General features: G+C 35.6%; 1 protein-coding gene across 1 annotated transcript in view; it reads right to left on the bottom strand.

The window, feature by feature from the left end:
* Positions 1–13,309, bottom strand: part of LOC114657662 (transmembrane protease serine 5) — a 117,421-nt gene that overhangs the window by 15,784 nt on the left and 88,328 nt on the right. Inside the window, 3 exon segments of the mRNA XM_051932279.1 lie at positions 1,231–1,415; positions 6,590–6,713; positions 6,716–6,751. Of these exon segments, the coding sequence (XP_051788239.1) occupies positions 1,231–1,415; positions 6,590–6,713; positions 6,716–6,751 (345 nt within the window).

Raw genomic sequence — 13,309 nt, 5'->3', positions numbered from 1 at the left:
GTAATCCAGAAGGATACTGGGGTACATGAAGAAAACCAACACAAACATAGAGAGAATGTGCAAACGCCCCATAAATAATGTCCAGGTTTGAGCTCTGAGCTCTTGGGCCAGCAGGCTATGTACCTAATCATTTGTACCACTGTGCCACCCAAACAATAACTAAAGAAGACTAAATTTTATGCAGCCTTTGTGCTTTAGATATTAGCATCAATTGTCTATCTTTATCAATTGTTTCATTAATTTTAAAAATTGTTTTTTACCAATGTTAGAAAGTGCATGGAATTGCTGACCACAGTTCACTGCAACAAAATATTGAAACCATATCAAAAATGGAACTAAGAACTAAATACTTATTGATGAAAATTGTCATATTGTAAGAAAAATTAACCTTAAAACAGTCACTGTTAAGTAACTTCAAGAGATAACAAGTACATAGGGACACGGTTGAAACTTTAGAAAGCTTATCTTCATGCAAATAACCACATACATACAGAAAAAATTACCAAGTAGTGTGATGGAGAGAAAGACTTTTGGAACTTTCACATCTCAACTTAGTGTTAGTTTTAGGCTGTGAAGAGGATGGATGAGCTTGTTGGACTGGATGGCCTGCTCTCTTCATGATTATTCTAATATTCTGATATTTGAATGTACTTGTTTATTAATATTTATGCTTTACACAGTTAAAGAAGAATTTTCTGTCTGACTGTTTACATCCTCGAAGACTTGTGTAACCACATTTGAAGGTGTGGATAGTAGAGCATAAGACAAGGTGGAGGCCTGAGAAAAAAGGAGTGCATGGTGTACATCTGAAATAGCAGAGTATAATATGTACTGTGGTGCCAAAAGCATGTTGAAGGTTTTAAAATGGGGTACAGAAGAGAAGAAGTATGTATTAAATAATACTAAAGAAAGTCTGGCACAAATAACAAAACACAAGGAAATCTTCTTTTGACCCAGTGTGAAACATTCTGTGGATTTCCATAATTTAAGATGTGTAGGGAGATTGGAATACCTTCCATGTTTTCATCAAAATTAGTACAAATTAATTATGTCCACATCAGACTGGAACAACTCCCTGTATTCAGTTCATCTAAATACCTAGTCTGTTTCCAGATAAAAGGTTTGACCTGAAAAGCTACCAATTTCTAAAAAAATGAAATATATTAGTTTAAAGAAAATACATTTGCTTTAAATCAAAGAATTAATCTGAGCCAAAAATATTCTACTCACCAGTAAAGTTCAGAGGCAGTTTTAACTTCATTAATGCAATGTCATTATCATGACTTCGGTGGTGGTACTTTTCATTGTAAATTATCTTCTCAACAGAATAGCCAGAGTTTTCCTCCAGTTTTACTGAACTTTGAGTCACTATTCCGGCATAAACAATCCAACTGGAAACCTGAGGTAACCTATAACTATCAAGAATAATTGCATATTACTCCAGTTGTTGAGAAGTGATAGGCTAGTGCACAACTTTCCTTGCTATGACTGGCAACAACAGAAGTACATTAGACAAATGTCAAACTTTGCTGAACATGTTTAAAAATAGGCTAGAAAAATCTCACATTGTTACTTATTCTATAATATAATATAATATAATATATATAATTAATATAATATAATATAATATAATATAATATAATATAATATTTACTGTTTCCACAAGTGTTTTCTTTCAGGTTTCTTTCCACAGCCATTTAACCCTAGTTTGACTGATGACTCTAAATTGGTACGAGTGAGGGGTTCTAGTGAGTGTACCCTGTGATAGGAGTGGCACTCAATCCAGGATAAATTTCTGCATTGTGCCCCGCTGCTTGTCAGGACAGCTTCTTGCTCTCCATGACCCAGTAACATTAAATAAAGAAGCTAGAACAGGGCAGAGTCAGGATAAGTGTTCGTCCATCCATTTTTGAAGTTGCTAAGTTCATCTCTGGCTCATGGAGGCTTGAAGCATGAGGGACAAGGCAGAAAGCAGTTTTGCCGAGATGCCAATTCATCAGAAATAAGAGACTGTTAATTCCACGCTGAAAATGTACAATATGAATTTCTGCTGTTCAACAGTCATGTCATGGAGTAGATGAATATGCAAAGAAGACAAGAAGTGGACAAATGAAGCAAAAGAAGAAGAAATTATCCAAAGACCAGAATGGACTTGATAGGAGGCTAAAAGGCTATTTTGTTTGTGTCGGTTTGTTTTGATAGTAAACACTGGAAAAGATAGCAAGACTTGACTGACACTGACTTGAAAGTACCAGGACTAAACCCGGGACAGCAGATGATTAGTCTCATGGGGCCAGACGTGATTCTCAAATAAGAATACATGTCAGGGGACAGCCCGTTACAAAGTTTGTAGTGACTGCAAATGCTACACTCACAGGAATTCCTCCTAAAACTCCCAACACTAATTTCTCCTGTCCATGCATTTTAAACTGCTGCCGGGGTTTCAGAAATTAAAAAGCTTAAATTGCTGTTATTCATTCACAAACTCTGTAGCACAGGTAATTGAAGCTTAATAATTAACATCTACTAGAGTTGTTAGGCAGATTTGTTGGTTTGGGTGTTTTGAGTACTGAAATCTGCATTTCCTATGACTCTTCATCATCAGCTCTATCAACTGCAGTCCTTTTGACAGAATGTGACACACTGTTTACTTCAAATGTATATTTTCCAGTTCATATTTTCATTAATATAACTGCCAATTCTTTCAAACTTACATTGACACCTATCGTAATAAGACTCAATTATAGAGACCACACACAGTGTTTGTGACAACATATTGTTCAAGATTACCACTGATGCCATCGAATGCCACAGTATACTCTGATTCTACAGATTGGCTCTTCCCTTGTATCAGGTTATGCTTGTTTTTAAAATGTGCAATGTGCTCTGCTGCACACGCGACACACAATTTATATGTCTAATGACTTCTTGAGTATAGACCATTCATCTTAAACAGAAGCTTGCTCTCTGTCGGACCAGGTCAACAGGAGCACCTCTGATCTTTGCAGATCAAAATTGCCACCCCTACTTTAAGTGCCACATTCATGAAGCGTTGGATTGGTTTAGAAATGTGACACTCAGTAAGCTTTTTGATTGTTCCCACCCAGTTTTAAGCAAAATTCATTCATGGTTGTCTCGACACATATATATTATACGTCTGGCTTTAGCAAGACTGGCAGATGATAGGAATCTGGGGTGAAAGAGAACTAGTTTGTCTGATCTCAAAAAAGGGAATAACAGCCTGAAGGAGACTTTCAAGGTAGCACCTCAACTTAGGCTCAGTATCACAATTAATTTGATTAAGGCCCATTTACAGGCTCCCCCAGATGCTTTGCTCATTTATATATATTTTACCTTTTTTTTTCATTATGACTAATTAAAATATAATTTGTTTTTCTACATAAAGATGATAGGAAACAGAAAATTATAATGTGTATTGCACTAATAATGGAGTCCTCTCTGTACTTTATCCACATGATGCTGTTATTCAAAAAGGTTCTGTCACACTATGTTTGTTTTAAGTTAAAATTTGCCACAAAGAACTTAATATACAGCTGTATTAAGTATAATGAAGCACCAGACATCATATAATCATATGCAAAAAAGTAATTAACTCAATTTAAACAATTTATAGACTTTCAAATTAATTTATGCTCTCCCACATTCTCTGAAATAATCTAAAAGCTGGCTCTGATTCAACCATGTAAGTTACTTGTCGCATATTATCGGACAAGCTTGTGGTCCAGTGGGCGACTTTTAGCCTCACAGTGAGAGGGGCTGTATGTGACCCAATTACTTAAAACATACTTTAGTAGCACGCACATCAGGGGCTCATATTGAAATAAAAGCTGCTATGTATAGTGGCTCAACAACGTGAAGGAAACTTTATGGGAAGAAAACTTAGAGTATGTTAGGTGGGTGTCTGTTATGGAAGGACCTAGAAAAAACAATCCAGTGATTGCTATGATAGACATTGCATTTAATGACAAGAGGAGAAGACAAAGTATAACAGTCTAAGGGAGTAAAATAACTTGTTATTTAGCTTTCTAGCCCACCACTACAAATGCACAATATGAGATCTTATTTTGTCTTAGGAAAAAGTTTGTCATTGATAAGTGGCAGATACACTTGACTAATGAAACAAAAAATGACAGTCAAAAGAAGAACAACAGCAGGACTGTAAATAGGTATACACGGGATAAATAAGCAAAACAAGTTAATTTATGCTCTTCCACATTAACTGAAATGATCTAAAGGCCGTCTCTCTCTCTCACCTTTGATAGAATATTGACAATCGTGTTCTTAATCCTGGCAACCATTTCATAAAAGGTATACTTCATCGTTATTGTTCTGATGGAAGAATTACAAACTGTAACATTTACCATGCTGACATTGGCCTCTAGATATCTAGATGCTGCTTTTGGAATAATTTTAATTTCCTTTTGGCATTATCTGGTTTTTGACTTTTTGTGAATTTGCACTGCAAAAATGTATATACAAAAACTAGACAAAAAACTTTAAATGGGAGTTGTCTTGATTTTATTTAGCAAAAAAAAATCTGCCAGTGAGGTAAGCAAAATTTACTTGACAAGATTTCTTAAAGTAAGATAAATAATCATAAATACAATTTTTTTTGAAAAGTCAATAATTCTTACAATAAGGAAAACAAGACTTAATGTCAAGATATAAATACTTTTCCAGTTGCTTAGATTTCATTTTTTTTTAGTCAGGAATGCCTATTTCTGGAAGTTTGGCAACTGTATTGGATATTCTTCCATTTGTAAATATTTATTCTTGGTGTAGAATATTTGCTGTAATACTGTTCAGAAATAGCTATTTTCTAACCATTCCAGACTAAAGAGAAACAACAATAGCTAATCTGAGATAATTCCAGGTAATCTGTGTATGGGTTGCCACAAACCTACACACTCCAGGCTGAAATGCTGAGTGTTTTGATTTTTTTTTTATTTGATATGCAATATTAATCTGCCGTTGAGAATTGTTTTTCCGATTGACCTTTAGGTGTCAGCCATTGTACAGCACCCCTGGAGCAATTTTGCAGGTTAAAGGCCCAAACAGTTAAAGGCCCAACAGAGTAGGATCCTTTCTGGCAGTAATCCCCCCTGCTTCCCAAAATCAGTCCTGAGGCCCCACTGTGGCTGCAGGTTTTTGTTCCAACCAACTTCTGTTTTTAATTGGACTACTAGCCTAATTAAGTGAGCTGTTACTTCCCAGTTTCTGTGGTTCTGCAGTTCAGGATCAATGTAGAAATTACAAAACTAAGTTTGGTCATTCTTTATTAAAATGTATTAAGAAGGTATATAGGGATATTTTTTTAACAATATTTTCATTCTGATTTTATTCATTTTTTTTCCAGGTATTCTGGTTTTGTAATCCACTATTTACTAATTAGTGGGTCTGAAAGCAAAGTAGTTGAAGCTTTTCATCCTTCAGTGTTGTTCGTCCGGATATCTGCTGTTTGTTTTTAATTGTCATTATTAGGATACAACAAAGGGAGCAAACTACACAGAAAAAGGGTAAGACAATAGGAAAATATTAAAAGAGAGTTAAGCTTTAAAGCTACAGCAAAAATAGACGTTTTATAAATGTAAAAATCATCCTGCTGTACTTTTCTGAATGCACAATAACAGAAGTTGAAAAAAAAAAAAAATTAAATAAGATCAATTATTATCAGTTAATATGACTGCTTATGAACAAAATCCTGCTGCCACTGGGGTCCCCAGGACTGAATTTGGGAATCACTGCAGCAGCAGGACTTGAACCGACAACAGCAACATTTCAGATAACAGCGCAGATCCTTAGCCTCAGAGCCATCAGCTTCAAAATACTTAATTAACTGATAATAAAGCTGTGGTTGAATTCTGCATGCAGTCTTATTTTTTGGTCAAAAAAAAAAGCAAAAAACAATCATTTATTTTGTGCCACATAAGGTTAGACTTTATCTAAATTTGGTACAGGATGAGGTTTAAATGGTTAGATATGTTCTAATGTTTAAAACCATGGAATTGAAAGAGGGTGTTCTTATTTTTTTACATTATGGTACATGCACACAAGCAATATACGGTATTTCTTTTTCATATAAAACATTAATTTAAATGACACTTATAATTATAAATATATAAATATATATATATATATATATATATATATATACATATATATATGTAACTGTATACAATATTTGTTTTAACAAACAGCGTACAGAATTGTAAGCCTCAATTAAACGATTGACTGTAAAAAGTTTATAAGTCCGGAAGTACCTAATCTCTTAAAAAGAAGCCTCTACTTTTGTAAATATTTCTTGACGCAGTCCAATGCAAAGTCTTGGATTGGCAGCTGAATCTGCCACTTTGTGAAGTGTATGCAGGATTACCCTCCTCCTTCTGTGGGTTGTAAAGTCATCTAATACTTTTGGTTAATGAGATTTAAATTATCATAACTTTGATCAGAATGGCACAGTTAAAGAAAATATCTAGAAGCTATTGGTGGTAATAATACAAGTATGGTAATATTGTGCACTGAAATGTTGCACATGCGGAAATGAATGTGGACCATTTTTGAAACTTACTTGTGTACACAGTGTGCAGCAGTCACTATCCATTGGTTAGTTATTATAGAGCCTCCGCAAATGTGTTTTGAGCTTTGATAAAGACTCACTTGCCATGGCCATCTTCCCAAATTTGCCTCAGTTCTCCAATTATTCTCGGTAGTTTTGCTCGTGTGCCACAATCTATAAAACATGGAAAAACAAATTAAATGAACCATAGCAATGCACGTGTTTAATAAACTGAAAAGGGATGAGAACATATGTGATGGAAGGATGCTTACTCTTAAAGAAACAAGCTTAATGTTTTGGGTATCTTATGTTAGAGAAGAAATCCTACTCAAAAAATTCACAATGCAGCAGTTCAGAGCATGACTTGGATAACTTTGGAAATAAATATTTTCAAAAATCTGTTGATTAAATATAGATTGCTTTAAACAGAACACAAAACCAGCGTTTCATTTTCTGAACCCATGGTAAAGGGGAGCTGGAGTACATTCTGGCAGCATTAAGCACAGGACAGAAACCAACTCCAGACAAGACGGCAAATCCATTACAGAGCACCCTTCTGTCCTGTCGTTACAAAGGGCTAGTTTAGAGCCACTAGTTAACTAAAGGGCATAACTGTGGGATACAGGAGGACAATAGAGTTCCTGGAAGAAACATTCAATGGAGACATTCATTTGACTTTTAAACATACCCAGGCCTAGAATCGAATCTTAGTTCCTTAGCCATTCTATTGCACATGAAAACTGTAAATTTAAAAATTAGAATATTCTAGATAATGTCTACATTTAATAGGAACAAACACAATGAAGCAGATTAAAAACACAGTGTCATGATCTGTACTTTGTTTTATATTTTTTAAGCCTTTTCCTTGACCTGTAAAAATAATGGAGATATTGTTCTGGGAGGTTTTAGAGGTAAAGGAATTAAATGTCTAATTAAATTTTTAATTTAGAAAAATTTTGAAGATGTTATTCTATATTGTACGTCTTCCCGTGGCACCATTCTGTTTTTCTTATGGGTGCCGCCATTGTTCGCTGTTTCTAATGCAGAGTTGCCAGACTTTTACAAGGCTGGACAATTGAGATCATATGACTTATCTTTACCATGATGGCATAAACCTCAGCACCATACACTTCCTAACCGTAACTTTGTGGGTAAATACAAAGGAAAAAATCTTGCTTTATTATTTTTCAGATATCTCAATTTATTATTTATTTTCTGTTCTTTGACCTTGATTTATGTCTTGTGTTTTAGTTCAGGCTACATGAAAAATTCTGGTTGCTGACTTTCTGGGTGTGTTTCTTAATCTATGATTTTGTGTCATGTCCTCAACTTATTTTATTTCATTTCTGCCCTTTCTGTAATGGCTGTGATTTGTTATTACAATCACGATCCATCTTCTGATTCCATCTTAATTTAAACTTCTGCTATTGTGTGCTGCCAGTAGACAGTGACAGCAAAAGTAAAAAACATATATATTTTGTTTGATAAACTGAAAATCTGTGCATAGTACAAATATCTAATGTTCATTAAAAAAATATTAGTATTCTGAAATATAGCAGTTATACTGTCACATATACAGAGTACAGTGAAATGCTTACTTACAGTGTATGTCTGACCTTGTGAAGTACATAAAACAGGTCAGACCAGCATTGCATTGGATTAGAAACCTGGGCAGTTGAAAAGGCACATGAAAGGAAAGAGGAAGCTACAGAAATGAGAATGTTGAGATGGAGTAACAAAGCCTGATAAGATTGAGAATCAGAGAACAGTTAAAGTTGGGGAAACCTCTAAGAAAATACAGGAAAAAAATGTAAAGTGGTATGGACACATCATAATAGGTGAATTAAACAATGTGTGGAGAAGAAACATGGATATGGACGTCTCGGGACTGAGGAAAGAGGATGACCAAGAGAAGTAGATGGAATTTATAAAGGAGCTAAAGGAGTAAGGGGTATCAGGTGAGGAAGAATACAACAGATGAGAATGAAGGAGGCTGGTCTGATACAGAAATCCATATGAAAGCTTTAAAAGAAGATGTCCGACCATGCAATAGATCCAAATAACATCAAATCCAAAATAACAACAAGTTGAGATTTTAAGGTCCCTAAAGTCCTGGGGCCTCATGTATAAATGATGTGTACGCACAAAAATGTTGCATACTCCCGTTTCCACACTCAAATCGTGACGTATAAAACCTAAACTTGGCATAAAGCCACGCACATTTTCACGCCAGCGGCACCCAGTGTCAAAGCAGTGCTTTTTTCCAGTGTGGTTTCCCTTTCTTTTATAGATCCACATCCCTGAGGCGGCTTTATCAAATATATTGAATTTGTTTAAGGCATCTGATTTTAATTAACCTGTAACAATAAAATGGTCCACGGAATGACCAAACTATTCCAAAGACCATAGTTGCTTTAGCGTTGTTCCTCTCGATGCACCACTCAGAGTATTTATCCCACTATATCTGACTGTGGAATCAAAACTCTATAGCAGCTGATCGGAAAGAGAATTATCAGGAAACAGCATCAAGCACACACTACCTCAGCCATGTGCACTATATATTGAACTGCTCCCATATGGCAAACGCTTCAGAGCCTTTCCTGTAGGGACAATGCGGTTCAGAAACAGTTTAAATCCTAAAACCTATAAACGCACTCAATCCATCCATCAAGAGCTCCTTGTAGAACTGTTTGTACTTATTAGTACAATTACCTCACTGTAAACTTAAGATACAGTTATAATATTGCACAACCTGAGCCACTCTATAAAGCGCATATTTACATATGATAACGATATAATTTTTAAGATGAAATGCAGCAAAATATGTTTATTACATTATACAGATAAAATGTTAACATCATTTAAATAATCTATATTGTTTATAATTAAACATGTGAGGACATGTGGAACTTTGTGAATTTGAGCTTTCGAGTTTCTCCAACACTCTATGTCACTCTATGTCACTCAATCAACTTCCTTTTGTTGTTTATACCACTGTTTGAACCAACAAATAGTACATGCTTCCTTGCCTCCACTTGGTATTCATTGAAATTCTCCTATTTTCCTCCATGCTTTTGCCATTGCCTTTTCACAGAACGCTGAGCTTAAGAGCTATTTATATTGATTTGCATATTCAAAGAGGCATAATTCTGGGATGAGTTGGGATGGGGCAGCAGGCACGTGTGTTACTTTTCACGCTGACCGGGATTTATGGAGTGGAAGAACGTGGAAGTTGGCGTTCACAAAGATTTCTGCATCTGAATTTTTTTGTACGTACGCACATTTCTGCTTTTCTCCTTACGCCATGTTTTAGTGTGAATTCTACGCACGGCATTATGCATGAGGCCCCTGTTTTTCGACCACACTACCTGGTAATTTATTCCTCATTTCTGTGGTTGCCCGGTTTGGCATAATCAGCTAGTTGGCTGAAGACTCTGCGCTGCATGTGACTGCATCTCACTTTGCCTTTAACTTTCTCCTCGGTTGTCAATTGGCCATAATTCATAATTAATTAATGGGCAGATATTGCAGGTTTCCATTTATATTTATTAGTTTCTATTTTGTTTTCCTATATGTTTTTAAAAAAATCTGTACCTTTACATATACTATATATACTTATATATTGTGTGTATATATATATATATATATATATATATATATTATATATCCCCTCTATATATATATATATATATATATATATATATATATATATATAATTTATCCCCTTGGGGATTAATAAAGTATCTATCTATCTATCTATCTATACTATTTCTGTATTTATTAATTAGTGAAATTTATACTTGTATTTCACCTGTGAATTTGTTCACAGCACTCTGTGCCCTCTGTGCTCTACAAAGGTAAGTTGTATTGCATTGTATTGTACTGTTTGATTCTTTGGATGAAGAAAATCTTTTATGTAAAATCTGTTCTTAATACGTTTTCAACTCTTTCCCTGTGTTCTTGATGCAGAATTTGTTTTTAAATAACAACTGGAGTTCACAGTACTAATTCCTTTCATAATTTTAAACACTTTGATCATTTCACCTCTTACTCTCCATTTGCTTAAATTGAGAAGGTTCAGCTCCTTCAGTCTCTCCTCATATCTCTTAGTCCCAGAACCAACCTAGCTGCTCTTCTCTGGACCTTCTCTAGAGCTGCTGTGTCTTTTTAATAATAAGGAGACCAAATTGTACACAGTACTCCAGGTGAGACCTCACTAGCGTGTTATATAACTTAAGCATTACTTCCTTGGACTTGTACTCTAAACATTGTGCTATATAACCTTACTATTCTGTTAGTCTTCTTAAAGGTGTAAGGGATGGCCAGCAGTTTATCCCGACCCAATAATGGAAAGATGGGGGAAGGCAGCTTATCAAGGACACCAGAGTCGGGTGGAAGGTAGACAAAGCTTGAGAGGAGTGCAGGTGGCAGAAGAAAAGTAAAGAAAAGAAGGAAAGGAAAGGAAATAGAGAAAAAGGACAGTGAGCATTGTTGTGAATTTGGGTACTGTGTGGTGCTGTTGAGAAAGAAAAATAAACATGTGTGTTTTGGACTTGGCTGTCTCAGTGTCTGTCTGTAGCCAGGCTGGTCTTTTACAGTGGCTTCTGTACATTGCTTGGAATTCGATATGACTCTACTTTGACTCCTAGATCCATCTCATAAAGATTACTTTCAAGTTTCAAGCCTTTCTTTATGTATTTAAATCTAACATTTCTGTAACACATTACATTTAAGTACTGTAAATGTGATCTCCCACAAATCTGTATGCTGTCCGAGTTCCTCTGCAACAATTTAGCTAATTCTGGATTATTTGCACTTCCAGGTAGTTTGGTAGCAAACATAACCAGCTTTGCAGAAATCAGCTTTGGACAGGACACCAGTCTCTCTTTGACAATTTAATGTGTTCATTAAATACTACAAAATAGCCATGAATGCTTCATATTTTCCCCAAATGGACCACCATCTGGATAGCTCAACAAAATTTGAAATTAAATCAAAGCACAGAGTGGTTATTTTCAAAGGGATGATCCTTCTATTGTGGATACCATGCTTATTTTCTCAGTTACTGTACTCTTTCAATTCATAATTCAATTATTTATGCCTTTCATGTCTATGAATTTCTCAGGACTTTCTGATCAGAGCACATTATAGAGAAGACTAATGTATATCGAGGTTCTGCACTTGTTAAATGTTATTACATTTTGTAGCACTTTATGCATTTGTCCCATCCATCCATACAGGTGGATATTCCACTCTGTTTCTCATTAGGTGAAAATTGTACATTTGATCTATATACAGGCTTTGTTTATTAAAGGATGTGGTTAGAGGGTGTTGGGGGACTTGGGGATTTTCAGAAAACAATGATAGCATTTACTATAAATCCCACCACAACATAGTATCCACTGGGAAGAGGTACCCTTCAGATTCCAGAGCTAAAATTGGTATAGCAATCCACTAAAAGTTGTAACTCCCAAAGGCTTTGTAATCTGAAAGAAAATGATAATGTATAATGAATAATGAAACAAAACAGAACAATTTCTTTATTTAGCACAGTTTTAGGGATGTAGGATTAAACTAGTGTTTCCTTAAGAGGCATTAGCTCTCTGGAAATGTGTTCTTTTCAATTGCGGCGTTTTAATTAACCAGAATTTAAATAATTAAAAATAAAAAAGGTATTATCCGCCCCCAGCATGCAATATGACGGTTACAAGATTACACGAGAAGTATAAAGGCTAATTTAGCTCACTTTACTGGTGGGTTCACGCGGTATTACAGACGGGAAGCTTATGACAGACTTTATCAAGCAATGTGGGGGTCTTGACCTACGCAGTCTGCCATCTTTCGTCGCCACGCTGAAACGATTTTCACCAGACGGAAGACATAATCTTCCGCCCGGCAGCTTCAAAGTGTGTTGGCCGTAGGTCCGTCCTTATATTCTGGTTGCTCCATGTGCAGGCTCCTTCTCTGGATCCAAACAAGGACAGGAAAGGACTCAAACCCCACCTTCAAAAATACAGGAATAGCACAATGCCTACATACAGTTCTCATTCTCCCAACAAGGAAAGAGGATAATGTGCTGACAGAAGACAGAAATATACTAGTCTGTCTTTAGGCTTTCTAGTCCTGTGCTTGGCTCGGCAATTCTAAATGCTGATGCTGAGCCCCTGTGTAGCATACTTGGTCTGCCTGTATGAATGAGTCCATAACAGTGGGCACAGAGAACAGTAACATTAAACTTAATAACAAAACATATTATAACAACTAGTTTTACATTTCACTGCATGCTATACTTACATATTATGATTGTGACAAATAAAGCGTTGAACTGAAATATTAGATTATTTTGGAAAAGTCCTGTTGTTACACTTCCATATAAGATATGAACAATTTCTTGTTTAATTACATATTTTTCCATGCATCCATCCAAACACGGAGCTGTGAGCCCTTCTGGCGTTACGGAGGAGCCAGTCTTTCTGTGCTACACACGCTAACACACCCACACAGACTAATCCTAGGTAATTTAAATTTCAAAATCAGTCCAGCACACAACTCATGAGGATGTGGAAGAAAATGAGGGCACACAAACAATACTAGCATATGGCTGTGATGGTCCACATAAACGTAGGATTCAAATTTGGGTTCTTGAAACTGTAAGGTACAAGTTAAGTTATAAAATGTATGTTAAGTGACATTACTGACTAGACTTAACCATAAAGAACATTCCACCCTGGT

The sequence above is a fragment of the Erpetoichthys calabaricus genome, chromosome 9 (genome assembly GCF_900747795.2).
Source record: "Erpetoichthys calabaricus chromosome 9, fErpCal1.3, whole genome shotgun sequence".
Taxonomy (NCBI): domain Eukaryota; kingdom Metazoa; phylum Chordata; class Cladistia; order Polypteriformes; family Polypteridae; genus Erpetoichthys; species Erpetoichthys calabaricus.
Note: the sequence above shows the minus strand (reverse complement) of the source record. Positions and strands in the feature narration are given on the sequence as shown.